Below are 26746 nucleotides of genomic sequence, written 5' to 3' on the forward strand. Positions count from 1 at the left end.
CCCAACTCAATATCTAAGAGAGAGAGTAGTTCCGATAGGGAAGTCTCATGAAGGAGGCTAAAGTTCTGGGTACTGGGTTTGGGATGGACCTAAAGAGTTTTTTTTCAGTTCTCTGAATGCTATTTCATTGCTGTTAAATGATACTCTCCCCCTAAATGGAAAGGAGACAGGAAGGACAGACTGATCTACAGTTAGAAAGAACTTCCAAAGTATTAGACGAGCAGGGACAGCAGAGGGCGCCAATGTTATGCAAAGGCACTCAGGGAGGAAGCACCCACAAGCACATTTTTTTCTCACACCCTGCAAATCTGTTCAGAACCACCTCTCCCCCAACCTCACACATATTTCCCATCTCACAGGCACATCAGAGGTCAGAGTGAGGACTCCAGGCTCTGATTCTCCGACTGGACGCCAGGGGACCTTCACTAGCCCCCACCGCACCCCTCAACTATTTTCATGAACTTAGGGCAGCTCCCCTCAGTGGGGAGCTGGGGAGAGGAGCTAAGACTGAGAGGAACTGAGAGGGCAGTTTCCCTGCCCATCCAATGGCCCTGTCCATCTAGCAGGAAGGCGTTTGCTGCAATGTTCTTTATAATGGGGAGTGAGCTGATGATACAACCTGGGTGTACTGTGGAGCCACAAAATGAAAGTTGCGAAGGCTGCCCAATAACATGGACTCATGTTTACACTGAAATGTGGACGTTAAAAAGCAGGACCCTCCATTGTTCACTATGTCAATAGCGTGCTTGCATATAGATAAAGACTGCAGGGGACACAAAAATTAAACACGGATTGAGGTGGGGTGTTTTTTCTTAAAAATATGTCAAACTTGTAAAATGATTGCCTCTGGAAAATAAGGTTATGGATAATGTTTCTTTTTCTCCTTTCCAAATGTTCTACAATGAGCAAGTGTTATTTGGGTAATCAGGAAAAAGAAGTTCACACACACACACACACACACACACACACACATACACACCCCTGAAAGAGCTTGCTTGCTTCCTTCCTTCCTTTCTGCTTGCCTTCCTTCCTTCCTTTTTTTCTTTTTTATTTTCTTTTTGAGACAGAGTCTTACCCTGTCACCCAGGCTGGAGTGCAGTGGCATGATCTTGGCTTACTGCAACCTCTGCCTCCCGGGTTCAAGCGATTCTCCTGACTCCTGAGTAACTGGGATTACAAGCATGCACCGCCACCACACCTGGCTAAGTTTTGTATTTTTAGTAGAGATAGGATTTCACCATGTTGGTCAGGCTAGTCTCAAACTCCTGATCTCAGATGATCCACCTGCCTCCACCTCCCAAACTGCTGGGATTACAGGCGTGAGCCCCCACCCCTGCTAGTCTTTCTTTCTTCCTTCCTCCCTCCCTCCCTCCCTCTTTCTTTCTTTTCTTTCTTTCTTTCTTTCTTTCTTTCTTCCTTCCTTCCTTTCTTTTGTCTTTCTCTCTCTTTCTTTATCTCTTTCTTTCTTTCTCTCTTTCTCTCTCTCTTTCTCTTTTTCTGAGACAGGGTCTCACACTGTTGCACTGTTGCCCAGGCTGGAGTACAGTGGTATGCTCATAGCCCACTGCAGCCTCCATCTCGAGCTCCCAGACTCCAGGGATTCTCCTACCTCAGCCTCCTAAGTAGCTGGGACTATAGATGTACACCAGCATACTCCCCTAATTTTTTATTTTTTGTGGAGACGGGGTCTCGCTATGCTGCCCAGGCTGTTTTCAAACACCTGGGCTCAAGTGACCTTACTGCCTCAGCCTCTTGAAGGACTGGGATTACAGGTGTGAGCCACTGTGCCTGGCCAAGTCTCTTTTTCCTTTCCTTTCCTTTTCTGTTCTTTTTCTTCTTTCTCTCGCCCTCTGTCTCTCTCTTTTTGTTGTTGTTGTTGTTGTTGTTGTTGAGGCAGGGTCTCACTCTATCACCCAGGCCTCAGGCTGGAGTGCAGTGGTGTGATCTTGGCTCACTGCAGCCTCCACCTCCTGAGCTCAAGTGATTCTCCAGCCTCAGCCCCCCAAGTGGCTGGGACTACAGGCATGTGCCACCATGCCCAGCTCATTTTTATATTTTTTGTAGATGATTTCACCATCTTGCCCAGGCTGGTTTCGAACTTCTGGGCTCAAGCAACCTGCCAGGCTTGGCCTCCCAAAGTGCTGGGATTACAGGTGTGAGCCACCACCAAGCCACCCACGAGCCTTTTTTCTTAATGTTATCACCCTGTTAATTAAGGAAGGAGCATTCCTTTCCCCACCAAAGTTGCTCGTGTGGCTCTTCTTCTTCTCCCCACCCAATTCCCCCTCATCACTCTCTTTAGGGGGTCCCTCCACCACAAAACCAGAATGTAAATGAACACACTTGCAAAATCCGACCTCGCTCTGATCCCAGCCTCCTGCTGGTGTGAGCCTGGCCTCTTGTGGCCAAGATGCTGAGAAGGGAGGGGATGACCATGGGGGAGTATTCCTGAGTTTTCTGCAGGAGAGGAACAGAGCATATGTAACCTCTATCACTGGGTTTTTCCACACATATTACTGCTATTGTTATTTCAAAACATTCGGGGCCAGAAGTTTCTGCCAACTCCTCTACCAAAAAGGCTCCTGTCCTTCCCTAGTGACAGTCTCCAGCTCTCTGTGCTGGCCCCCCTCTCCCCTCCCCCAGATTCTCTGCACAGTCCAGAGAAATAGGGCAGGCACAGAGAGTAGGAAGAGGGCACGCAGCCTCCACAGGTGCTGGCAGGAAAGGAGTTTTTTCATCTTTGCTGGAATACAGTGGAGATCCAGGCTGGGGAGAGGTGGAGCCCAGGCTATTGACTAACCCTTCTTTTGTGTGGATTTAATCTCACTCTCCGGGAACACAAAAGCTGGAATCTCTGCAAACCTTTCCCTGAATAATTTGTGAGTCAGCAGAGAATCTGCAGGTGAGGAAAGCGAGGGCAGATGGAGGCTGGGGCTCCCAGTGGGAGGGAAGTATGTGGTGTTGGGAGGAGGTGAAATGGCACAGAAAGAGCACTGGGAAGTGGGGCAGGAGACCAAAGTTCTAATCCCACCTCTACTCCTCTCTCCTTGCTGTGAATTTGGGCAAACCACTGCCCTCTCTGAGCCTCAGCTTCCTCTTCTGTAAGTCAAAGAAGTAACGGAGGATCCCTACCCGCTTCTGGGGTCGAGTGACCCTCTCTGAGAATGTTTCCTGGTCTATAAAATTAGGATCTTGATATCTATCCCCCACCAAAGGAAAGATCAGTCCAACCTTCCAATCCTAACAGACAAGCCCTGTCTGGTCCCAAACCCCTCTCCAGCCTCACCTCCATGCCTTTTCTCTTTCTGTTTCCTTCACCTGCAGCTCCCTTCCCTTTTTAAGTTAAAGTCTGCTTTTCTTTGAAGACTCACTGTGGGTCTGATCTCTTGAGGGAGCCTTCCCCAGTCTCTTTACCACAGGCTGGGTTAGGGGCTGCTCCTCTGGGCTTCTGTGCTGTTCTGGGCATAAGGTCACTGTGGTCTTATAACTAAGAATTATAGCTGAGGTTTACTGAGCACTCAGTAAGTGTCCAGACAGGCCCTTCACCCAGCATTATCTTGTGGAATTCTAACCACACTCTTGTGAAGGTATTGCTGGTTTTCTTTTTCTTTTTCTTTTTTTTTTTTTGAGACGGAGTCTTGCTCTATTGCCCAGGCTGGAGTGCAGTGACACGATCTCAGCTCACTACAACCCTCTGCCTCCTGGGTTCAAACGATTCTCCTGCCTCCGCTTCCCATGTAGCTGGGATTACAGGCACCTGCCTCCATACCTGGCTAATTTTTGTATTTTTAGTAGAGACGGGGGTTTCTCCATCTTGGCCAGGCTGGTCTCAAACTCCTGACCTCAAGTGATCTGCCCACCTTGGCCTCCCAAAGTGTTGAGATTACAGGCATGAGCCACTGTGCCCGGCAGCTGCTGTTTTTATTTCTGCTGTGTTTTTTTGTTATTATTACTATTTTTTAAATCATGGTCGAAGGCTGGTGATTTTCCTGATCAGGACACTGAGCCTGACGGGGGTGAAAGCTGAGTGTTGGGGTTGGGATGTAGACCCCGGGCAGTGTGGCTCCTACTCCTATTCTGATCCTCTGCCTTATATTCTCTCTGCCCTCCTGCTACGCTGAGCATAAGGTATGATAGGTTTCTGTTTAGGGCAATGTATTTGACCTTCCCCTGAGCTGTGAACCCAGGGGTGCAGGGTCTCAGCTCCCTTTGTGCCTCCACCCCATGGCTCTCACAGTCCCAGCAGGGGCTGCATCTGAACCTCATGTTCCCAGGTCTACAGTCAGGGCTCCCCTCCTTGCCCTTGGGAGCCCAGGAAGAGCCTGGATGTGCCAGGGCCCCTCCCCAGTGCTAACTCAATGTCCCATCCCACCCAATGCTGCCTCCACACCTGCCTAGGGTCAGGTTTAATCCAGCTAAGGGGGCTGTGCTTAGAGGTCATGGCCACATGTGTCAATGTGCCAAGCCGTGGGCCCAGCCTCCTCAGACTTTAGCTCACTGAGGCCTCACGGCAACCTTTGAGAGAGATTGGTGGGTGATTTCCATCTCACAGATGAGGAAAACTGAGGCTCAGCTGCCATCACAGAGCAAGTGGGTGGAGCCAGAAGTGACTCCAGGGTTATGTGTCTCAAAGCCCCTTAGCTTTTCCATGTCCTCCCTTCTGTTCCTGACAGGGCCATGCATGCAATCATCCCCAGAGGACAAGAGTGTGATTAAGCTTTGCATCTGCCATGGGCCAGCGGCTACACCCAGGCACTGAGAGGCCGGTTGTGAGAGTCTGGGCTGGGCAGGCCCTGGTTCACAGCAGACTCCAAATAACTGTTTATTGGTGGAGGTCAGCAGGGCAGGGATTACCATCTCCAGCTGATAGATGAGGAAGTTGCAATCAGCCGGGTGCAGGAAAGTTGCCCAAGGTCATCCGTGAGTCAGAGGAAGAGTAAAGACTTGAACTCAGAACACTGGGGGCCTCTGCAGAGTAAGAGGAAGGAGGCTGGGGCTGCTGGGCTGGGGAATAGGCTCTGGGTGTGGAATCCCTCCTGTGGCTGTCATGGTCACCGGCTGGTAATTCTACAGTGGTGTTGACAATAGAGCCCTAAGCCTGGCACGGACACTCCCTCACCTCCCTCCTGCCTCTCTGTAGGATCAAAGCTGCTCTGTGAGGCTGTGTGATCCTGGGCCAGGAGCGGGGGAGTCAGCCTCAACTCTAAGCAAGAAGGAAGCGTCTTTGCCTGAATCCTTCTGGGGGAGGCAATCCCCCTTCAGAGGTCCCTAGCCCAGGTTCGAAGGTCGCTGGGACTGAGAGGTTGGCAGCGGATGGGGAGTGGCTAAACCAGAAAAAGGGGGTTTCCTGTTGATGGGTTGATGGAGGAGGTCCAGGTCCACTGCCTGGTTCCTCGTCCCTCTCCCGCACCCCAGCCTGAGCTTCCCAAACTCCCACAGAAGCCCCCACCCCATGTGGGACACAGAGGACCTGCAGTAGCAGGGGGGCACAGCTAAGAGAGGAGACAAGAGGCAGCTTGGGGGCGTGGGGGGACCCTATTTCCCCAAATGTTGGAGCCGCCCTTAAGGGAACTTTCCTTGGACTCTTCTGGAGATCTTGCCAGATGGGAGAACTAGGGGTCCATTCAGACCCGTCTGTTCTCTTCCCATCTCATCTCTCCACCTGGGGGGCTCAAAGAACCTAGCTCCTCCCCTTTGACCCCATCAGTTTCTCCTTCACTGAGTCCTCTTACAATCCATTTCTTAATTCTGCCCCATCAACCCTCCCTGGTCATCACATAAACACCAGCAAGGGCAGTTTAGGGACAGCTTCGCTCTGTGTTGAAGAAAGGTCTTTGGTCTGCTTAGAAATGAAGTTTGGAGCAGACTGGGAGGAAATGGAAGAGATGAGACCCAGAGAATCAATGACCACTGCCTGGGAGAGACAAGAGAGCCTTTCTGCCGCCACTGATTCAACAAACTGCATGCCACGCCCCTCAGCCTCTCATCTCTTCGAGGCCATCTCCACCCCCACCCCCACCCCAAGGCCATTTCAAGGTCCCATTCAAGACCACTGCGCAGGGGTGGCACCAAAATGATCGAAGTCATCATCGGGGCACTCATCTTTGTGTGGGTCAAGCACTTTGTGGTGTCGCGTCCCTGTTCCCAAACCAGGGACCAGGAGTAGGATGGGGGAGGGGCAGGGCGCCGCTTCTGAGTGGAGAGGACGCGGAGTGGGTAAGAGGGCCTCGCGCACAGGGCAAGAGGTGGCCAGGCGGGACGGGGTACCGGGGAGAGCGGAGGATTTCAGATGAGGGACAGGGGAAGGTGGAGAGGGGAGGGCAGGCCCCGCCAGGGGGAGGAGCCGCCTCCCGCGTCCAGCTGTCCGGGTTCCCTCCCATCGCGCCTGGGCTGTAAAACCCAGGCCGGCAGGATTGCTGCACCCGCGGCGGCCTCCTCGGTGCGCGACCCCCGGCCCAGAGGCCTCTTTGCTGCCGCGCAAGATGCGGATGCTGCTGGCGCTCCTGGCCCTCTCCTCGGCGCGGCCATCGGCCGGTGCAGGTGAGCTCCCGGGCTCCGGCCCCAGGTGCCCCTCGGCGGTCCCCTCCGTGCCCCCAGCTCCCGCCCCTGCAGAGACTCCCCGCGGGCGACCGGTGAGCGTCGGCGGCGCGTGGGTCCCGGGTTGCGTGTGCGCCGGGGGCCGCGAGGGTGCGGGAGGACTGGGCAGCGCGCGAGCTTGTGTGTGCACACGCGTGTCCGCAGCGGCACACGTAAGGTAACGTAAGGGTGTGTGCGCGTGGCCCGGCGAGACGAGTTGGGAGTCCCTGATAAGGATGCTTCTCAGGCCGGGCGCTGGTGCTCCAGCCTGTAATGCCAGCACTTTGGGAGGCAGAGGCGGGTGGATCACCTGAGCCCAGGAGTTCGAGACCAGCATGGCCAACATAGTGAAATCCCATCTCTACCAAAAATATAAACATTAGCCGGGCGTGGTGGCACACGCCTGTAATCCCAGCTACTCCGGAGGCTGAGGCCGGAGAATCGCTTGAACCCAGGAAGTGGAGGCTGCAGTGAGATCACGCCACTGCCCTCCAGCCTGGTGCTCCGTTTAAAAAAAAAAAAAATAGGGTGCTTCTCGGACCCGCCTCAACGCACGCCTTCTTTTCTCACCCAGCCTCCTCCATCTGTCCGTGGATTTCCGTCCGTCCCGCTGGGACTCAGCGCTGGGTGACTGCCCCGCGGCCAGAGAAAGGGCGGTGTGGCAGGGTCCTGGGAGCCGCGCTTCCCACCCGGGTTCCTTGCCCCCGAGGGTCGCAAGCTCCCCTGGCCTCCCTAACCCCCAGCGCTGAATTGGGAGCCTGGCGGGGGCCGGGGGTGGGGGACCTGGAGCCCCGAGGCCTCTGAGGAGCCGGTCTTCCCGGACAGGGTGATTTTCATTTAAAGATTAATGGTGAAGCCGAGTTCTTAATTATTCCTCTAGGTGGGAGGTGGCAGGAAAGGCATGTTAATATTTGATAAGGAGCTAAAGGCGCTTCAAGCGGCTGGGCACAGGGATCCGATCCTGGAGGCACCTTCTTTGCAAACCCCAGACCCCATCACCGGAAGACCCCATCTGCCAGTTCTCACCCCAACCACCCCTCCGATGGTTCTTGGGGTCCACGCAGGCTGAAACCTCCTCTCCCAAGTTAGGTGCTCCACCCTCAAAGCCGCGGAGTGAGGGGTGAAGGTGTCCTCTGCACAGAGAGGAGGCAGCGTGTGCCCTTTGCAGCAGGGACTTGCTGAGCTGTGGTAGAGGGTGGAAGGGCATCTTGCAGCCTCTCCTCCGGGCCCCTGGGAGAAGAAAGAGAAAAAGCAGAATGTGGAAACTTTTATTGGTAGGGTTGGACGTTGGAAACCTACTAAGCAGCTAGACAGTAGAAAGAGAAATGCTTTGCAGTTGGGGTGCTTTGTAGCCGTGTGGTCTTGGGTAAGTCACTTCCTGTCCCATTTGCAAAACAGGTGTAGTCATTCTGACTTCAGGGGTTTTAAGTTTGAATAAGATAATGGGTTTAAGTGATTAGTGCAGTGCCTGTGTGGCACCTGGCCGGTGCTCCATATACCAAGTTTATGGGGCTCTCCCCCAAGTCTGGGGCCAGTGTCGGGAATATGTCTCAGCTCACCCCTCACACAAGCTGCAATCCCCTTTAGTGCCAAGGCTTTCTGACTGGGACCTGCCTTCCATTCATCTTATTGGGGACTCAAGCTGAGAAAGGACGAGGTTGCAAATGGAGACCCCCAGAGCATCTCTGTCCATTGAGACAGGAGGATGGTAGAGGATATTTGGTCCCCTTCAGAGCCCCAGACCCCTGGCCAGGAGTGGCTGAGACTTTGACCAGGACACATTTGGGTTGCGCTGAGCTGTTTTTCAGGATTATCCCCTGTCCCTCAGATGGGGAGGTGGGGTGAGCAAGGTGCATTAGAGAGGCTTCTTCAGCCATCTTGAAACAAGAGGGAGGGGTCGCAGGTCAGTCAGGGTGGGGGGCAGTAGCTGGGTGACAGGCAACCGACTTTCGGTCTCTAACCTCTGGTCAGGGTGGATGGACTAGGTAGGATGTGGTGCTGGACACCCAGACCTCTGGGTAGGTAGCCCCTCTCCTTCCCAGGCCCTCTTGGGAGTGGCCTGAGTCAGTGGGCTGGTACTTATCTGCAAGGGTGGCCCTCTCGTTCAACGAGGACAGGAACCTGAGTGGTGGGTGCTCCTGCCACCAGCACCCCACCCTCATCCACGGACATGGACCTGACCCCTGGCATTGACCTCACCACCATTATGTTTTCCTGGCTGCTGCTTCCTGAAGAAGGTAGTTACAAGCGCGTTCAGCCAAGCAGGTCAAAAGTCTCCATGATTAAGACAGTGGATCAGAGGTCACCACTACAAACCTAGGAGCTGTGGCCAGAGCCAGGGAAGACCAAATTCCTAAGAAAAGCTAAGCCTGGACCAGATGGGCACCAGGGAGGCTGTGAGGTGAGTTACAGGGGGCTCCACCCTTTACAGCTGGCTCTTGGGGATGCTGGCTGAAGGGAGGCTTCTCCTGGAATGGCTGCCCCTGGGGCCTCCAATCAGAGAAGAGGCCAGCCCAATCTTCAAAACCCCTTCCGCCTTCAAGACCTCTGCGGGTGGGGACACGAGAGGATTATGGCAAGGAAGTGTCGTGGTGCAAATGCCCTCTGATTTATTATCTTCTCAGTCACCAGCACTGGGAAATTGGTGGCTGTACCCGTCAGAGGCGTTTGAACCAGAGTGACTCCATTTTGGGTGAGGGCTAGGAAAATGAGGCCGGGATTTGCTGGGCTGCATTCTCAGAAAGTCAGGCATTTCTAGCCTCTAGATGTTTACAGTTAAGGGAACAAATTAATAATGTTTACGACACAGACCCAGATTTGGGAAGGTCCAGATACTCTGATATCTGGAGAGCAAAGGCATTCCTAATTTTGCTTTAAAAATAATAATGTCGGCCGGGCACGGTGGCTCACACCTATAATCCCAGCAATTTGGGAGGCCGAGGCGGGTGGATCATTTGAGGTCAGGAGTTCGAGACCAGCCTGGTCAACATGGTGAAACCCTGTGTCTACTAAAAATACAAAAATTAGCTGGGCGTGGTGGTGCATGCCTGTAATCCCAGCTACTCAGGAGGCTGAGGCAGGAGAATTGCTTGAAACTGGGAGGTGGAGTTTGCAGTGAGCCAAGAGCCCGCCACTGCCCTCCAGCCTGGGCAACAGAGCGAGACTCTATCTCAATAATAATAATAATAATAATAATATCAATTGTTGCATAATATAGTAATTAAGAAAATTAATCCTTTATCACAAACTCTTGTAGCAGAGCACATGTCCCCATACATACAACGTATTGCATGCATTCCTTCTCTGACTTTGGGGAACGTCCTACTCTATGGAGTAGCTGTCCTTTCACCACTTACTTTCTTAATAAACTTGCTTTTCCTTTGCACTGCAGACTCGCCCTGAATTCTTTCTTGTGCAAGATCCAAGAACCCTCTCTTGGGGTCTGGATCAGGACCCCTTTCCTGTAACATGCCTTCTGTCAGAGGAAGATTATGGGGCTCAGAACATCAGATAACTCTCCTGTGGAGACTGAGCAAAGGCAGAGCTGGAGCTGGAGGCTTCAGAGCTCTGCCCCACTGCTGGTGGGGCTTGGGTGGTGAGTTGCCACTGCCCTCTGCAGAATCCACCCACATGGGGGTAGCCCAGGTGCAGCAACTCCCAGGGATAGCAGAGCCTTGCCCGGAGCTGGGGATGGGCTGTCAGGGAAGACATTGCAACGCTGAAAAAGGTGATGCCAGCAGAGCAGGAGAGGCTGTGATCAGGGCTGGGAAACTCCAAAGCCCAAAGTGGCTCTTTGTGGCCAGTTAGTTTTCCCACGGATGCTCCCTCACGGCTCCCTCCCCATCCTGTCCTCACTCCGGGGACTCCACCCTGGCTTAGACTACAAGGAGATGGGATTGTGGAGGCAGCCCAGGCAAGAAGGGAGAGGGCGGATGAGCTCAGAGGCCTCAGCTTTGGCTGAGTGGGAACTGTGCTTTTCTTAGGAATTTCCTTATCCTGATTTCTTTCCAAGTCACTTCATTTCTCTCCCATCTTGGCCCCTCCTTGGCTTTGGCCATCTGTTCCCAAAAGGAGGCCACGGGGTGGGAGGGAGGGGTGGGGGGAGGGAAGGAGTTGTCGATGGGATTTTACTAAGTGCCAAGCCGCCTGAAACCTCATTTAATCCTCCCCACGGCCCTATGAGGTGGGTATGTTTTTCTTATGTTACAGATGATACAACTGAGGCTCAGAGAGCTTAAGGGACTTGCCCCCAAACCCATCTAAGTCCCCTGAGTGCTCAGCCAAAATTCCAAGCTCTGGATGAGATGTTGTGTACGCCCTGCTGGTGCAGCCTTTAAAAAAAATTAATAGACTTTATTTTTAGAGCAATTTTAGGCTCACATAAAAATTCAGCAGGAAGTACGGAGGGTTCCCATCTTATTAACATCTTGCATCCATGTGGGACATTTGAGGTGCAGCCTTTTTTTCAGAGATGCTGGGTTCTACTGCCCTGAGGCAGAGCCCTCAGCCCAGCCCCAAAGACCAGGACTGTGCAGCTGAGGGGCAGAGGAGAAAGCCTGGCTGCTTTCCCCGCAGTGGAAGCTGTGAGATGCTAGCCAAGAAGGGATCTTAATAACACAGGGCGAGGCATTCTGGGGAGGGGCTGCCTAATCTCCTCCCTCTTCTCGGATCTGGGAAGGCTGCCCAGCTGAACCTGACTCTATTGTCCCAGGAGCGGAGGCTGGGCTGAGTCCTCCTCTTCCTCTCTCACCAGAGTCTCCCTTCCAGGTTTGGGGTGGGGGAGGTAAGCGGGGAAGGAGGCAGCTGGTGACCAAGGAATGGAGTATCCAGGCCATCCCCACGTTAGAGATGAGTGGCCTCAGAGGGGTTCCCTGGAGGGCCGGTGGCTTGGCCCTGCCTGGGGAACAGAGCCCTACACCAGCTGACCTATTGATCAGCCCCTGCTTAGTTTTCGATTGAGTCTCTTTCCCTGGGCCCTCAATCCTACTGCCAGGAACACTCCATCCCAGCCCAAGAGGAGCTCCAACCCCAGGGGTAAGCCCAGCCTCTGATCCTCCTGTGTGTGAGAGCAACAAGACACATGCACGCACACTTCACACCCTTCCTCTCTGCTCCAGAGTCATACTGGTGCTACAAGGTTCAAGCCGAGTCCTCCAACTACACCTGCTTGGGTGAGTACAGCCAGTCCAGGGGACTGCTCTTTCTGCATGGTGGGCACCACACAGGCCGAAATGGAGACCCCGGAAGGATGGGAAGGCGAGGGGTGATGGTGGCCTCCCAGGCAGATATCAGTTCCCAGCATACACAAACAAACATACACACACACACTCTCTCTCTCTCTCACACACACAAAGATATATAAACACACACACACAACACACACACAAGCACACACTCACTCTCTCACACACATGCAGACAAACACACGCTCACACTTACCACACAAACCCACACTCTCACACTCACACAAACACACACTCACACTCTCCCATCCTGGTGCTCAGGGGCCAGGGAGTGTAGAGTGACCTGAGTCTTCACTGGCACCTGCTGTCACCAAGAGGGCATGTTCCCTGTGGAATGAATCGGCAGCAGCATTAAAGGAAGAAAGGCGTTTTGCTGTTTCCCGTAACAAAACAGGGAGTTGTTTCTATCCCCGTGACACTCCTTGCAGGGGGCCTGAGTGATGGTCCTTTATGCTCTTAAACTAGTCCTTTCAGCTGCCACGTGGTGTCCTCTGAGCAGGACCACCCGATCTTCTGGGCACCCCTCACCCAACGTGACCACTGCCTCTAGACATTGCCTCCCAGGCTGGACACCAGGGGCCAGAGTTGCTCGCTGCTCCCTTTACGCTCCACGAAGGTGTTCCCAAAGCAGAGCTGTTCATATTTCCATGAAATCACCCTTCCCAAAAGTAAGAAAGAAAGAAAGAAAGAAAGAAAGAAAGAAAGAAAGCACCCTTCCCTTTTTCACGTGCAGCTTCCACTCTCCTTATGCCCCTGGTGTGAGTCCCAGAGGCTGAGTGGCTGCCACATTGAACTCAGAGTCCCTCCTCCCCTACATCTCTACATCTCTGAAGCTTCACTTGGACCCAGCTTGTCATACCCAACCCTATTGCATTAAGAGAGGTGTTTCCCAGGAGGCCACTCAGGCAGTAGACCCAGGCAAGTCTGTCCTATCATGTTGCAAGCAGCTCCTTATGTGGCTTGACCCCAGGGGCTAAACAAGGATACACAGCTTCATCTAGAGTAGAATGAACCCCAATTCAATAGCCTCATGGAGACTGGGGACAGACCAGGCAGCAGAATGGAGATGCAAAGCCACCTAGGGCTCAAGGACTGGGAAGCAGATTCCCTGGGGAAGACACATGGAGTTAGGGAACAGCAGAAGCTGAGGATCAAGCACCTCGTACACCCAGACGCCGCATGTGGAAACCACTCTTCAAGCTGTAACAATACCAGGTTGTGTCAGCCCCTGAAGGAAAGCTGGCATAAATAGAGCCTGGAAAACCAGGCTTATCTTTGCACAATGGGCAAGGTAAATATTTAGTCCCAGTCCTGGAATGGTGCCTAGTAGTTTCATTCTTTGCTATCATTTTTCCTTTTATTCACTTATGCTGCAAACATTTGCCACCTGCCCTCCCTCTATGTGGCCAACCTTGGCCTGGGCACTTCAATGCTCTGATGACTAAGACATGATCCCCCATTCTTTTCCTCAGGGTCTCTTGCTGGGGGAGCAGACAGGGAACAGAGCCTGACCAACATGGAGAAACCCCATCTCTACTAAAAATACAAAATTAGCCGGGCGTGGTGGCTCATGCCTGTAATCCCAGCTACTCAGGTGGCTGAGGCAGGAGAATTGCTTGAACCTGAGAGGCGGAGGTTGTAGTGAGCTGGGATCACTCCATTGCACTCCAGCCTGGGCAACAAGAGCGAAAATCCGTCTCAAAAAAAAAACAAAAAAAAAACCTAAAATAAAATAAATAAATACGTAAATAAAATAGATACGTATTTATGCAAACCATAGAAAAATGTTTGGCAACCATCCCAAGATACCTGATGATGTGAAATACTTTTATTACAACTGGCCTGACCTTCAAAGGCCTTCGCAGCTCTTGCCTTCCTGTTACCGTCTACTATGTTCCTCATTCACCTTCCACTCGGCACCAACAGGCTGCACTGCCTCCAAAACGCATCACTTGAATCCTGCCTCTGCTCCTTTGTCCATCTGAATCACCCTCTCCACATTTCTGACCCTGTAATCCTGATCTCACTTCATGAGGCCGTTTGCTTCCCTTTTGCATTTAGCTTTCCCCGGGGTACACTGTCAATAGCCTACTGTCTGATGTCATCAGTCAGCACTTCATCAGAGGCAATTATGTCTACAGAGCTTTTGGCTCATTACTGTCACTCCTCCTTACATGTGTGCATATGCATATCATCTTTCCCTAATGAGACTGGAAATAATGATTCATTCCCTGGAGCAGTGGTTTCCATAAATGACCAACTCACAGACCAGTGCAAACTGGCTGCGGAAGAGCTTACTCTGAGAAACTTATTAGAATGCAGATTCTCGGACTGCGTGGGAGAGGAGGATCTCATAAATCTGGGTGTAATAGGCACAGAACATTAGGTGTAATATGGGCGGGACTCTGGACTCAGCATATCCAACAAGCTGCTGGCTGATTCCAATCATGCCGATGAATTGCCAGGTTGGGAACTGCTGCCCCCGGAGAACCTAGCAGAGAGCTCTGTACATGGTAGGTGCTCACTCCCCTATTGTTTGGGTGTATGCTTCCTGATAATGAACTTGATCATAACATTATTGTTGTATTGTGCCTGTATTGTTTCCTTAAGTGAGGGAAGAATGCTTTTGAGTACCTAACAGGTGGCAAGCTGTGTGCCTACTTACATACATGATCTATTCCTTTTAATAACCTTTGGAAATAAAGTGGTATTTTCATTGGGCATTAGAAATCTGAAAACTTTTGTTTACAGCCGTTGCAACAGCAGAACTAGAATTTGACTTCCGACATAATGGGCTCAAAATCTATGACCTTTCTGCTCACCAGAGGGCGTGAACTGCTGGTTTGTACCTGGCTTGCAGATACCTTCTTTGAGCAGCACAATGTTCAATATTAAAAAAATTTACCAACACTTCTAAACTGGATACTTTGTATTAATATCTGGGTTTCTGGCTTCTCTTCATGGGGGGGGGGAAAAAAAAAGGTTTGGTGAACACTGGGGCCCACATTCCTGCAGGGCAACAGTCACATGGAGCCTTTAGATGGGCATGTGCCTAGAACACACTAGAGTCCCCATCGCTCCCCATTCTCTTACATTCTATTCCCAACTAGGTTGTTATAGGCCCGGGTTTGTGACTGTTGCACACTTATCTACTCTCTTGCTTCCCACTCCTCAGGAAGTCTGGCAAACTTAAAAGGCCTCTTTTTGTTGCTCTCTCCTGTATGGATCTCTGATCATAGAGGTGTGTGCATTTCTGACTTTGTGATTTCAATACTAAGGAAGCTGTTGGCACATTATCAAGGGAAACTGGGATCGCTGCTCCCCAACTTACACATTCTGGTGTGTCCCAGTAAAATTCTATATTCAGCCTCCAAACTAGCTGGGAAAAACATGTCAAATCATCTACTTGCTCCAATTCAATGGTGTTTAGAAGTAAAAAGTCACTGTGAGCAGTGCCACCAAGTGGTGGAGAGACTCCATGCAGAATCGCCACCTTCAGCCAGAGAGGCTGGGAGGCCGAAGACCTCTCTCAATGCACAGGGCCGTTCAGAAACTAGAAACGAAATGCTTGCCCATCTCCCTAGGCCGCTCCTTCTGAGGCTTTTTGAGACAAGGTCTCACTGTCACCCAGGCTGGAGTGCAGTGGCACAATCGAGGCTCACTGCAACCTCAACCTTCTGGGTTCAAGCGATCCTCCCACCTCAGCCTCCTGAGTAGCTGGGGTGACTACAGGCACGGGCCATCACACCCAGCTGATTTTTTTTTTTTTTTTTTAGTAGAAATGAGGTCTCGCCATATTGCTCAGACTGGTCTTGAACCAGCCCATTTTTAGCTTTTTAAAAGACAGCCGTGGCCAGCCATGGCAGCTCACACTTGTAATCACTGCACTTTGGGAAGCTGAGGTGGGCAGATAGCTTGAGCCGAGGAGTTCAAGACCAGCCTGGGCAACATGGTGAAACCCCATCTCTACAAAAAATACACAAATTAGCTGGGTGTGATGGTGCACATCTGTGGTCCCAGCTACTGGGGAGGCTGAGGTGGGAGGATTGCTTGAGCCTGGGAGGTCAAGGCGGCAGTGAGCCATGATTACCTCACTGCATTCCAGCCTGGGCAACAGAGACCCTGTCTCTATCTAAAAAAAAAAAGAAAGAAAGAAACCTAAAAACAGACTGGCACTTAAAAGAGTTGTGCTTCATTTTTTGACTTTCTGTACTAATTTTCTGTTTGTTCCTTTCCTTAAACAAGCTGCCACTGCTGCTGATTCAACATGTTTCATTTTATATATATATATATATATATTTTTTTTTTTTTTTTTTTTTTTTTTTTTTAGACAGAGTTTCGCTCTTGTTGCCCAGGCTGGAGTGCAATGGCGTGATCTCGGCTCACTGCAACCTCTGTCTCCCGGGTTCAAGCAATTCTCCTGCCTCAGCCTCCCAAGTAGCTGGGTTTACAGGCATGCACCACCATGCCCGGCTAATTTTGTATTTTTAGTAGAGACGGGGTTTCTCCATGTTGGTCAGGCTGGTCTGGAACTCTCAGCCTTAGGTGATCTGCCTGCCTTGGCATTCCAAAGTGCTGGGATTACAGGCGTAAGCCACTGGGCCTGGCCCATTTTATACATTTTTAATGTGTATTCTTGTTTTTGGAAAATGTGAACAGAGGACTATTAAACTCTTTTAGCATCAGTATAGCAAGGAGGTAAAACAACAAACAACAAAACAAACAAAAAAAACCCTTTTTGTAAAATAGGATTGAGTATCGTTGGATTGAGCACTTATCAAGCAACTGTGCCAGGCATTTGTGTCCTTCATTTAATTCTTACAAGCCTGAGTGTTCGGTATTTTAATTTTATAGGTGAACAAATAGAAGCTGAGGGTGAAGGACCTACAGCTGTCACGTTCATCTCTTCTCAACACTGCCAACTGTCCCCTTGGATCTCCCAGACAGACAAGGGACATCTCTGGTTTCTCAGTGCCCCCTAGAAACCTAGGGTCATTTCAAGGCATTATGCAAATGAGAAGCTTTCCTTCTCTTCACCTCATCTCCTGATCTGCACAAAAATGACTGTAGGACCCACTGTAGGTACCGATGTAGTCACCAATCCTCAGTTTACCACCTGCTCTCTACTTGCTTCCCTGCCATAACTTTCTAAAAGGGATGTGAGCCATGTTTAAAGTCACCTGGTCACTGGAGGGATCTTGTTCTACCCTCTGTAGTAGTACCTCTGTAGGGTAGTACCCACTGTAGGGATCTTGTTCTACATCAGTGGTTGCCAACGTTTTTGGCACCAGGGACTGGTATTGTGGAAGACAATTTTTCCATGGACTGGGGGGATGGGGGAATGGTTTCAGGATAAAACTGTTCCACCTCAAATCATCAGGCATTAGATTCTCATAAGGAGCACACAACCTAGATTGCTAGCATGTGCAGTTCACAATAGGGTTCATTCTCCTGTGAGAATGACATGCTGCTGCTGATCTAACAGGAGGCAGAGCTCAGGTGGTAATGGGAGCAAGGGGGAGTGGCTATAAATACAGCTCATGGCTCACCTCCTGCTGTGCAGCCCGGTTCCTAACAGGCCATGGACGGTACTGGTCTGTAGCCCAGGAGTTGGGGAATCCTGCTCTACAGAGTTTCCAACCTCAGAGATGAAGCATCCCCTCTGTAAGTCAGAAAGAAATTATTCAAGTAGGAGAATTAAAACAGGATCACAGACAGGGAGGCTGAAGAGTTTGACATTCTGTGTTTACTTGTATGAGGAAAAACAGCACATAGAGGCATCCACAGTATTTAATTCGTTTGGATAACAGTTACGATAAACAGGTACATCCATATACAATTACCAATACTTTTTATACAGTTCATATTTCAGTACATCAACACTATTTTATTTACACTCTATTTATGTACATTAACATCTTTCTAAAGCCAGTGCATTGTCAACAAGTTTTATACATTAATTTACAAGATGAATGTAGTTAATAGTTAATTTAATAAATTTTCAGCTAGTTCATGAATTAAAAAAATTAATTACAACCAGTATAACAAACACAGAGCAAACAACATTAGTAGATTGTGCTACCTGCTTAAATAAAACATCTGTAAAGAAATTATTTAAAATCTTCCACTTTTTAATGGGACATGTCCAGGTAGGAATGGACAGATTTTATATACTGAACATCTTGAAACTATAAAGTATGCATTTTGTCTGACTTTATTACATTAGATAATTTAGGCCACTCCTACCTACTTGCAATTATATTTTTTCTGAAAAGGATTTCAATTTAGGTAGCCATTTCAGATAACCTTTCCAAATGCTCTGAGAACTAGATATTCATAGTTACTGGCCTCAGATATCAGAACGCAAATGCTTAGTTACACTGGTAATTACTACCTATGAGGAAGAAAGGCTAGTGGAATCTGACAGTTAATGAGAATCAACTTGCAAGGTCTAAATGAATAAACAAAGCCCAAAAATAAGGTGAAACATTTCCTTCAAGTATGTATTAAAAAACTACATGAAAAAAACTCTACCTGAAATAAATAATATTTATACTTTTGTTCCAGTCTTGAATAATTAGAGCAAAAACGAAGTAAACAAAGAAACATAACTTTCAATGACTACTGTAAAATTAAAAAAAAAGGCAAATATCAAAATAAAAAAATTAGTGAACATGCAAACAAAGCAAAACTAAAGTTGACTTCCTAAAACCACCAATTTCATTAAATATACTTATGAACTCCTAATGTCTGGGACGTGTTTTGTTTGTAATTTATAGCCCTTAGAGCCATCAAATACACACAAGCAAGTTCATTTGCATGTGTTCTCTCTTTTTTAAAGTGCAAAATAAACACAGAAAAGAACAACCACTAATTGCGAAACGTGATCTAGCTCTGATGCCGCTTACTTTCCCAGAAGCTCTTGTTGCAACATGTGCACGTGAAGATGCTGCAAATATTGGCAACTGCTTCCCTTCCCTCAGCATGGGCAGGGCCAGGGGTGCAGAATACATTTCTGAGGATACTTGAAGTATCCTAAATGTAAGATGCCTCCACTGGGAGGGCCATGGTAGCTGGATTTCCCAGGATGTTTTTCTTTCTACTGGGTCTCCCTCTGGGTGGAAGGCACATAGCTCTTAAGAGAGCCTCCCTTTCAGACTGATCACTCTATGCCCCTGCCACCAATGACTGGTTGTGCCTCAAACATAAACACAACGGCAAAAACAAAAAGCAAGAAAGACAAAGAAAGGGTATGGAAACTTTAAAAAATAAATTGAAAAATCCTCGCCCGTGCCGTAAGAATCATTTGCACACCTTCATGATCTGGCTTTCTCCATCTTGTCAATATAATGGAATAAACTTCGGGAAGAAGGAGGTAGCATATCATGTCATCCCTAGACAACATTACAATTTTTTGTTTTTTACTTTGACTCCAAGGAAATCTTTAATATTTGTTATGATTATTGGTAAACTCTATACTCACTACATATTTGTTCGTATCTGGACAAGCACAATTGAATTCTTATTTGGTCCCAGGTGGCTGGTGCCAAACCTTTTGTTTGCAGGCTAATGGTGGGATCTGCCTGAAAGTTCTCTATCGGACAACTTGTATGAGACTTTAAAATAAAATTATTGCTACTCTTAAAGTTAACTATTTTAATTAGAATTTGTATTCTAACAGGATAAAATAACTACATTTAGCTTGCCTTTCAGTGACACTTTTGCCAAGTACAGCTTGGCAAGGAGTCATCTCCCTCACCACCAAGCTGTCTAGCAGCCAGAGTGGTAGCTTTACTGTAACATACAGTACTTTTTGTAATCAGACTCAAAGTCTTCATCCATACTGCTTGTGTCTGCCATCTTTTTGCCATCAATCTTTGGCAGAAATTGTGCATAGTCTATCCCCTGCTGCTCATAGAAAAGAATGTAGGCAGAGTCGGTGTCAATTTCATCAGGGTGACATTCCTGAAAGGGCAAGAAAACCTTTAACAAAAAGCCATCGCTATTATGGCTCTAAATCCTTGCCAGGAAAGGGAAGACCAACCCTCTGTAATTACTAAACCTGATTGCTTCCAATAAGCTCACTAGTTTGGCTGTCTCACACCTGCCCCTTTAAAATGAGCCCCATTATTTCCAATGTTTGCTTTGGGGAAAATATTTTGACCACAGACAAGTCAAAACAGAATGACCTAAAACCCCATCAAATTCTATTTATTTATTTTGTATGTATGTATTTATTTTTTTGAGATGGAGTCTCACTCTGTCACCAGGCTCATGTGCACTGGTGTGATCTCAGCTCACTGCAATCTCTGCCTCCTGGGTTCAAGTGATTCTCCTGCCTCAGCCTCCTGAGTAGCTGGGACTACAGGCATGTGCCACCAGGCCTGGCTAATTTTTTGTATTTTTAGAAGAGACAGGATTTCGCCATATTAGCCAGGAAGGTCTCGATCTCCTGACCTCATGATCCACCCTCCTTGGCCTCCCAAAGTGCTGGGATTACAGGCGTGAGCCACCGCACTCAGCCCAACCCCATCGAATTCTAACAGTCTAGAAGATAGGAGCTTTTTGCATTAACTAACTCCTTTTTTTTTTTCTTTTTTTTGAGACAGAGTCTTGCTCTGTTGCCCAGGCTGGAGTGCAGTGCTATAGTCTTGGCTCACTGCAACCTCCACCTCCCAGGTTCAAGCCATTCTCCTGCCTCAGCCTCCCGAGTAGCTGGGATTACAGGCATGCGCCAACATGCCCAACTAATTTTTGTATTTTTAGTAGAGATGGGGTTTCACCATTTTGGCCAGTCTGGTCTCGAACTCCTGACATCAAGTGATCCACCTCCTAAGCCTACCTCAGCCTCCCAAAGTGCTGGGATTACAGGCATGAGCCACTGTGCCCGGTCAACTAACTCTTTATTTTTCCTCACTACTCATGTTTTCATTCCCTACTCTGCATATCACTTTTGTTCCTTTAATACCGACAGCATCTATATATTGATTCTAAAAGAAATATCTATTTCCTATTCAAGAGATAGTCCATTATTTCAACAAATGTTCCCCAGTTCTGTTGATATTCTGTTTCTAACTTTCATTCAAAGATTGAGAATGTTTACCTCACAGATGCTGTCATTGTAGCAGTACCACTTGCAGTTTGGATTTTTGGCATAAGTGACATAATGGCCCCCACTCAGAATTCCTGAATGGCACTGTAAGAGATAAGAGAGTGGAGGTATGTTAGTAGTTAACTGTACTATGGCCAGGATATAGCACTAAGATCTGAGCAGAAGAACACTGATCATGTAAATGATCAGTAGGTGAGAAAATATTTTAGAACCCTCTAACTTTCTCTAAAACCAAAATAAGCAAAAAGCAAAACACAAAAGTCATAAGCTCCAAGTCTTGTGTGGATAAACAATCATTTTATAATGTAATTACTATTATTATTATTATTATTTTGAGACAGGGGCTTGCTCTATCATCCAGGCTGGGGTGCAGTCGAGTGATCACAACTCCCTAAAGACTTGACCTCCTGGGCTCAGGTGATCCTCCTGCCTCAGCCTTCCAAGTAGTTGGGACCACAGGCACATACCACCATACGTCGCTCCATTTTAAAATTATTTGTAGAGATGGGGCCCAGGCTGGTCTCAAACTCCTGGGCTCAAGCGATCCTCCTGCCTCAGCCTTCTAAAGTGCTGGGATTACAGGTGTGAGCCACTACACCTGGGCAAACCCAGATTTCTATGTTAACTTTGTCTATCACTAAGCTCAATGCTAGGAAACAAGCAGGACCTGAAAAATACTTGCTCATGAATACATGAAGACAAGTGAACAAAACACGGACCACTCTCTGAAAACCGTACAATAAACCACTTACTGAAATTGCATATAGATTATAAATAGGCTTAATATGAGTGTCTTCTCTTTGGTCATCAGTGCTGTCTTCTTCACTGTGGTTACCAAGCTGACCATTGCTGTAGCCATTGCCACAGCCATTGCCACATGCTTCATGCTCATAAAGGAATCCATTGGCCAAAGCTACCTCGTGGTCCTGAGGAGTGACCAGCTCTGGTTGGCTGTCCCCCTGCATATGCCCTCGGCTCAAGGCGTCAGCCAGCTCACAGATCTGCCCAGCCCCATTCTCTTGGCTGGCATCCAAGTTCTTCTTACTACTTGACAGTTTATTTTTGCTGCCAATCTGGGGCAGCTGGAGCCTCCCTTTGCTCCTCCCCAAAGTCTGTGGGCTGCTATTAGGGCTGCTGTTTTTGCTGGAGGGACAGCTGGTTCCACTTTTTCTTGATGAAGAAGGAGAACCTGTGAACAGGACAGAAGAAAAGATTCACAAATCCAAATGTCACAAAGTAAGCCAGCCCCAAATGCTAACTCTGAGGTTAGCTTCACAACTGTACACACAAAGGTAAAGACAGGGGAGTCGTGACTGGCTACCCTTTAGTTCCTATTATGTAGCCAGTAAGTTACATTTTTGTCTTCTTCAATGCCGAGTCCCTATAAGCAACAATGTCCTGAAAATGTAAAGTACATTATAGGGACTCAGAAAATAGCAGAAAGATGATTTATGTCAGATTCAGTTGAAAAAAAATCTAACTATTAGAGTAAGGAGTTCTCCAAATACATATTCCTCCCCTTTGTAAAATTAGACAAAAAATGTGACCACCATTTACTGAGAACTTCCTATTGTTAGGCATGGTACTGGGAATTTCTTGCTGTCCATTGTTACCTCTATGACTCACAAAAATCCTGTAAGGCTTTAAACTTTTTGGTTATAGCCTCTTACCCCTACCCCCTTTTATACATTTAAAAATTATTGAGAATCTTTAGAACTTTTATGTGAATTTTATCTATCAATATTTTCTGTATTAGAAACTAAACTGAGGCATGAAAAAGTACAATACATTAGCACAGACTTCACTGTCAAAGTAACGATATTCTTCCATGTCATGTTGTCTCTTACACCATTGTACATCTGTGAGAGAATAAAAGTGAAAAGGCACATATTGTCTTAGTATTTTTATGAAAATAGTTTTGGGCCAGGCACAGTGGGTCACACCTGTAATCCCAGCACTTTAGGAGGCTGAAGCAGGAGGTTCACTTGGGCGCAGGAGTTCGAGCCCAGCCTGGGAAACATGGCGAAGCACCGTCTCTACAAAAAATGCAAAAATTAGCCAGGTGCAGTGGTGCATGCCTGTAGTCCCAGCTACTCAGGAGGCTGAGGTGGGAGGATTGATTGACCTCAGGAGGTCGAGGCTGCAGTGAGCGGTCATCTGTGTTGCACCACTTCACTCCAGCCTGGGTGACAGAGTGAGACCCTGTCTCAAAAAAATAAAAAATAAAATAAATAAATAAAAAAAGAGTTTTGATCCTCTAGACCCCCTGAAAGATGGGGAACCTCAGAACTTTCACTATAAGGGGACAAGACAGCAGCTACCATTTCTGTTTACCATACATCAGGCACTGTGTGAAGTGCTTTACTCTCCATGTGTCAAACTCTCAACTCTGTAAACCTGGCATTATCTCCATTTTACAGATGAGAAAATAGATTCAGGGAGGCTGAATCTCTTGCTAAAACTTACATAGCTTAAATACAGATAGGTCTGATTCCAGATAGGTTCCTTCCACTGAACCAACCTGATGTTCCAGAACAGAAGACAGAGAAACATATGTAGCCTACAGGAGTCCCAAGAAAGCAACTGCATAAGGCCCCCAGGCCTCACCTTTTGGGCTGCTGCTGATGTTAGCGCTGAGTGAGGATGGGCTTTTGCTCAGGAGCATGTCCTCTTCCCCAGCCAAACTCTGTGCATCCACTTTCTTCACCTCTCTTGCCAGAATCCTGGGCTTGGAGAGCTCATCCCCCTGGTGTGTGAATGGTTTATGCTGGCAGAGAGCTGGGTCTCGTGATACCAAAAAAGCACTCAGATCAAAACTTTCCCGAGGAAATTTGACAATTTTCTGTGATTTTATCCACTGATCATTTACAAATTGAAATCGCTTAAGGTGAATAATCTGGAGAAGCAAAGGTAGAAAACATCGCATTAAAGCATTCTGAAGATACAAAATTTACATGGAAAAAACAAGTCAAATACATGTGAATGTTTGGGAGTATATAACAGAACATTTACTCTTCATTATTTTTTAAAGACTTCAAAAATATGGTTTCATAAAGGCCTCTACAGAGGCCCCAGTGCACTGGTGTGCTTGTGCACACACACTCAACTCAGCAGTGTGGCACAGCCACATGACTGCACAGTGGGTATTGCCTCCAGGCTCAGTTGCTCTTCTAGAGTCCACAAAGGGCTAGCCTAAGCTTCCACTCTCCACAGAGCCAGAAGTTCAACCTCTCCTGAAGTTCAAATTCACCACGTTGTACCCCTTGTGGCAGTTCTCACATCACACTGAATTGCAGTTACTGGGCTACATGACTGCTCTGCTTGTTTTATTTGATGATTATATGAAAATATATACTTGTTAAAATTCATCAAACTGGATATTAAAAATCTATGCTTTTAATTGTATGTTAATTATACCTCAGTTTTTTTAAAAGGTCTCCCCCTCGGCCAGGTGTGGTGGCTCACCCCTGTAATCCCCACACTTTGGGAGGCTGAGGCGGGTGGATCACGAGGTCAGGAGATCGAGACCATCCTGGCTAACACAGTGAATCCTCATCTCTACCAAAAAATAAAAATAAAAAACACCTAAAAAATTAGCCAGGCATGGTGGTAGGCACCTGTAGTCCCAGCTACTCCAGAGGCTAAGGCAGGAGAATGGTGTGAACCCGGGAGGTGGGGCTTGCAGTGAACTGAGATCTTGCCACTGCACTCCAGCCTGGGCGACAGAGTGAGACTCCATCTCAAAAAAAAAGGTCTCCCCCTCCCCGTCACCCACCTTGTCCCCAAGCCTGCCCCTTCCCTCTAGTTCCTATCTGTGGAGCTAGCTGACAACCAGTGTTATTAATTTCTTGTGCATCATTCCCTAGGAAGCTGTTCTGGTCTAAGAAAAACCTACATTCAGCTTCACAGAGTAGTGTGACAGAGACATGAATGGAATAAGAAAATACAGCTGGGCACGGTGGCTCATGCCTGTAATTCCAGCACTTTGGGAGGCCAAGGAGGGTGGATCACCTGAGGTCAGGAATTCGAGACCAGCCTGGCCAACATGGTGAAACCCCATCTCTACCAAAAGTACAAAAATTAGCCGGGTGGTAGTGGTGCGCGCCTGTAATCTCAGCTACTCAGGAGACTGAGGCAAGAGAATCACTTGAGCCCGAGAGGTGGAGGTTGCGGTGAGCTGAGATTACAACACTGCACTACAGCCTGGGTGACACAGTGAGACCCTGTCTCAAAAAAACAAAAAAAGAAAATACATATAAATATCTGATTAAAATATGCCAGTACCTTACAGTTACACTGATCTTAATGAATAGGAAGATTTGTCACTTCAAACTCTCCTGACAAACAAAAGGACAGTCTCCTAATCCATGAAGGGAGAAGGCAGAAGTAAATTAAATCTAAAAGAACACGCAGGCCCTAGTGCACTGGTGTGCTTGTGCACACACACTCAACTCAGCAGCGTGCCACAGCCACATGACTATGTGCAGTGGGTGTTGGGGGCTCCGGGCTCAGTTGCTCTTCTAGAGTCCACAAAGGGCTAGCTTAAGCTTCCTCTCTCCACAGAGCCAGAAGTTCAACCTCTCCTGAAGTTCAAATTCACCACGTTGTACCCCTTGTGGCAGTTCTCACATCGCACTGAATTGCAGTTACTGGTCTACATGATTGATCTCTTCTTCTAGGTTATAAGCTTTTTAGGAAAAGGAACTACCAAATATTTGTAGACAGATTCATCTCTGTATTCAACATAAAAACCTTGTACAGAAAGTGTTTTAAACGCTGCTGCAGGAAAAGTCTTATTCTCAAAAATAACAAAACCTCCTGTTTGTTCATGTCTTCTTTCTTTTATGCTAGATTCCTGCTCTCTCAGAGGCAGGACTGTAACATACCAGGAAGGGTGGAAGCCTCCAGAGATCCAGCTTCTGTGTTGCTAAGCAGTGGGTCTTACACTTGGAACAGTAGTACATGTCATTTTCCCCTAGCTCTTCCTCACTGGTGAAAGCACGGAGACAGCTGTCCAGGTTGATGGGCTTGGCTTGCGCTCGCCGACTCTGCTGCACACTTTCATGCTTATCTACAACCTGTAGGTAGAGGGAACAGGAGGAAAGGGGTATGTGGGAAGGCATTTAAACTGGTGATATAGCTATGCATCAACCTCTCGGTCACTCACCCTTCTTTTACTCTATATAAGGAAAAAGAAAATACAACTGGCTGGGTATGGTGGCTCAGGCCTGTAATCCCAGCACTTTAGGAGGCCGAGGTGGGGGGAATTGCTTGAGTCCAGGAGTTGGAAACCAGCCTGGCCAACAGAGTGAGACCCTGTCTCTGTAAAAGAAAAATCTAAAAATTAGCTGGGCATTGTGGCGCACGTCTGTAGTCCCAGCTACTCAGGAGGATTGCTTGAGCCTGGGAGCAGAGGTTGCAGTGAGCTGTGATTATGCCACTGCACTCCAGCCCAGATGACAGAGAGAGACCCTGTCTCAAAAAAAAAGGGAAAAGAAAACACAACCCAAACTAGAGTCTGAGCAAATACAGCACCTACACATTTATTCACAAATGTTACATCGTAACATTCTGGATAAAATTTCTATTTATATGACCATAGCTTTTCTTGAAAAATTTTCGAATGCTTCAAAATGACAAAAACAAAACGAATTGCATTTATTTAACAACTTTGGAATCTTATAAGGGATTACATGTGAGTTGGCCCTCAAGCCAGGGGTGCTGATTGTAAGCCATTTATTTTTAACCAGAAAGCCAGAGCATTATTAGTATGCTGCAGAGTTTACAGAGGCTAGGAGAAATAACGTGAAACACA

At 48.0% G+C, this 26746-nt stretch overlaps 2 protein-coding genes and 1 long non-coding RNA gene across 3 annotated transcripts in view; 2 read left to right on the top strand and 1 right to left on the bottom strand.

The window, feature by feature from the left end:
• The first annotated feature begins 5124 nt into the window (after positions 1-5124).
• LOC134760585 (uncharacterized) lies at positions 5125-6101 on the top strand. The gene is made up of 2 exons (XR_010138360.1): positions 5125-5277; positions 5848-6101. It is a non-coding gene; the product is annotated as an uncharacterized LOC134760585 (long non-coding RNA).
• Positions 6102-7442: 1341 nt separating this feature from the next.
• The window catches only part of LOC129051223 (ubiquitin carboxyl-terminal hydrolase 6-like), a 97628-nt gene continuing 78324 nt past the window's right edge, over positions 7443-26746 (bottom strand). Inside the window, exons 46-51 of the mRNA XM_063718390.1 lie at positions 25818-26009; positions 23539-23827; positions 21684-22120; positions 20923-21015; positions 17369-19784; positions 7443-7806 (exon numbers count right to left, since the gene is read on the bottom strand). Of these exons, the coding sequence (XP_063574460.1) occupies positions 19611-19784; positions 20923-21015; positions 21684-22120; positions 23539-23827; positions 25818-26009 (1185 nt within the window). The 3' untranslated portion in view covers positions 7443-7806; positions 17369-19610. The remainder of the gene's footprint in view (positions 7807-17368; positions 19785-20922; positions 21016-21683; positions 22121-23538; positions 23828-25817; positions 26010-26746) is intronic.
• LOC129051145 (protein FAM106C) lies at positions 13587-14884 on the top strand. Its single transcript, XM_063718671.1, has 2 exons — positions 13587-13605; positions 13685-14884. The coding sequence occupies exons 1-2, from the start codon at positions 13587-13589 to the stop codon at positions 14203-14205; spliced, it is 540 nt and encodes a 179-aa protein (XP_063574741.1). The 3' UTR covers positions 14206-14884.

This window comes from Pongo abelii, chromosome 19 (genome assembly GCF_028885655.2).
Source record: "Pongo abelii isolate AG06213 chromosome 19, NHGRI_mPonAbe1-v2.0_pri, whole genome shotgun sequence".
Classification (NCBI taxonomy): Eukaryota; Metazoa; Chordata; class Mammalia; order Primates; family Hominidae; genus Pongo; species Pongo abelii.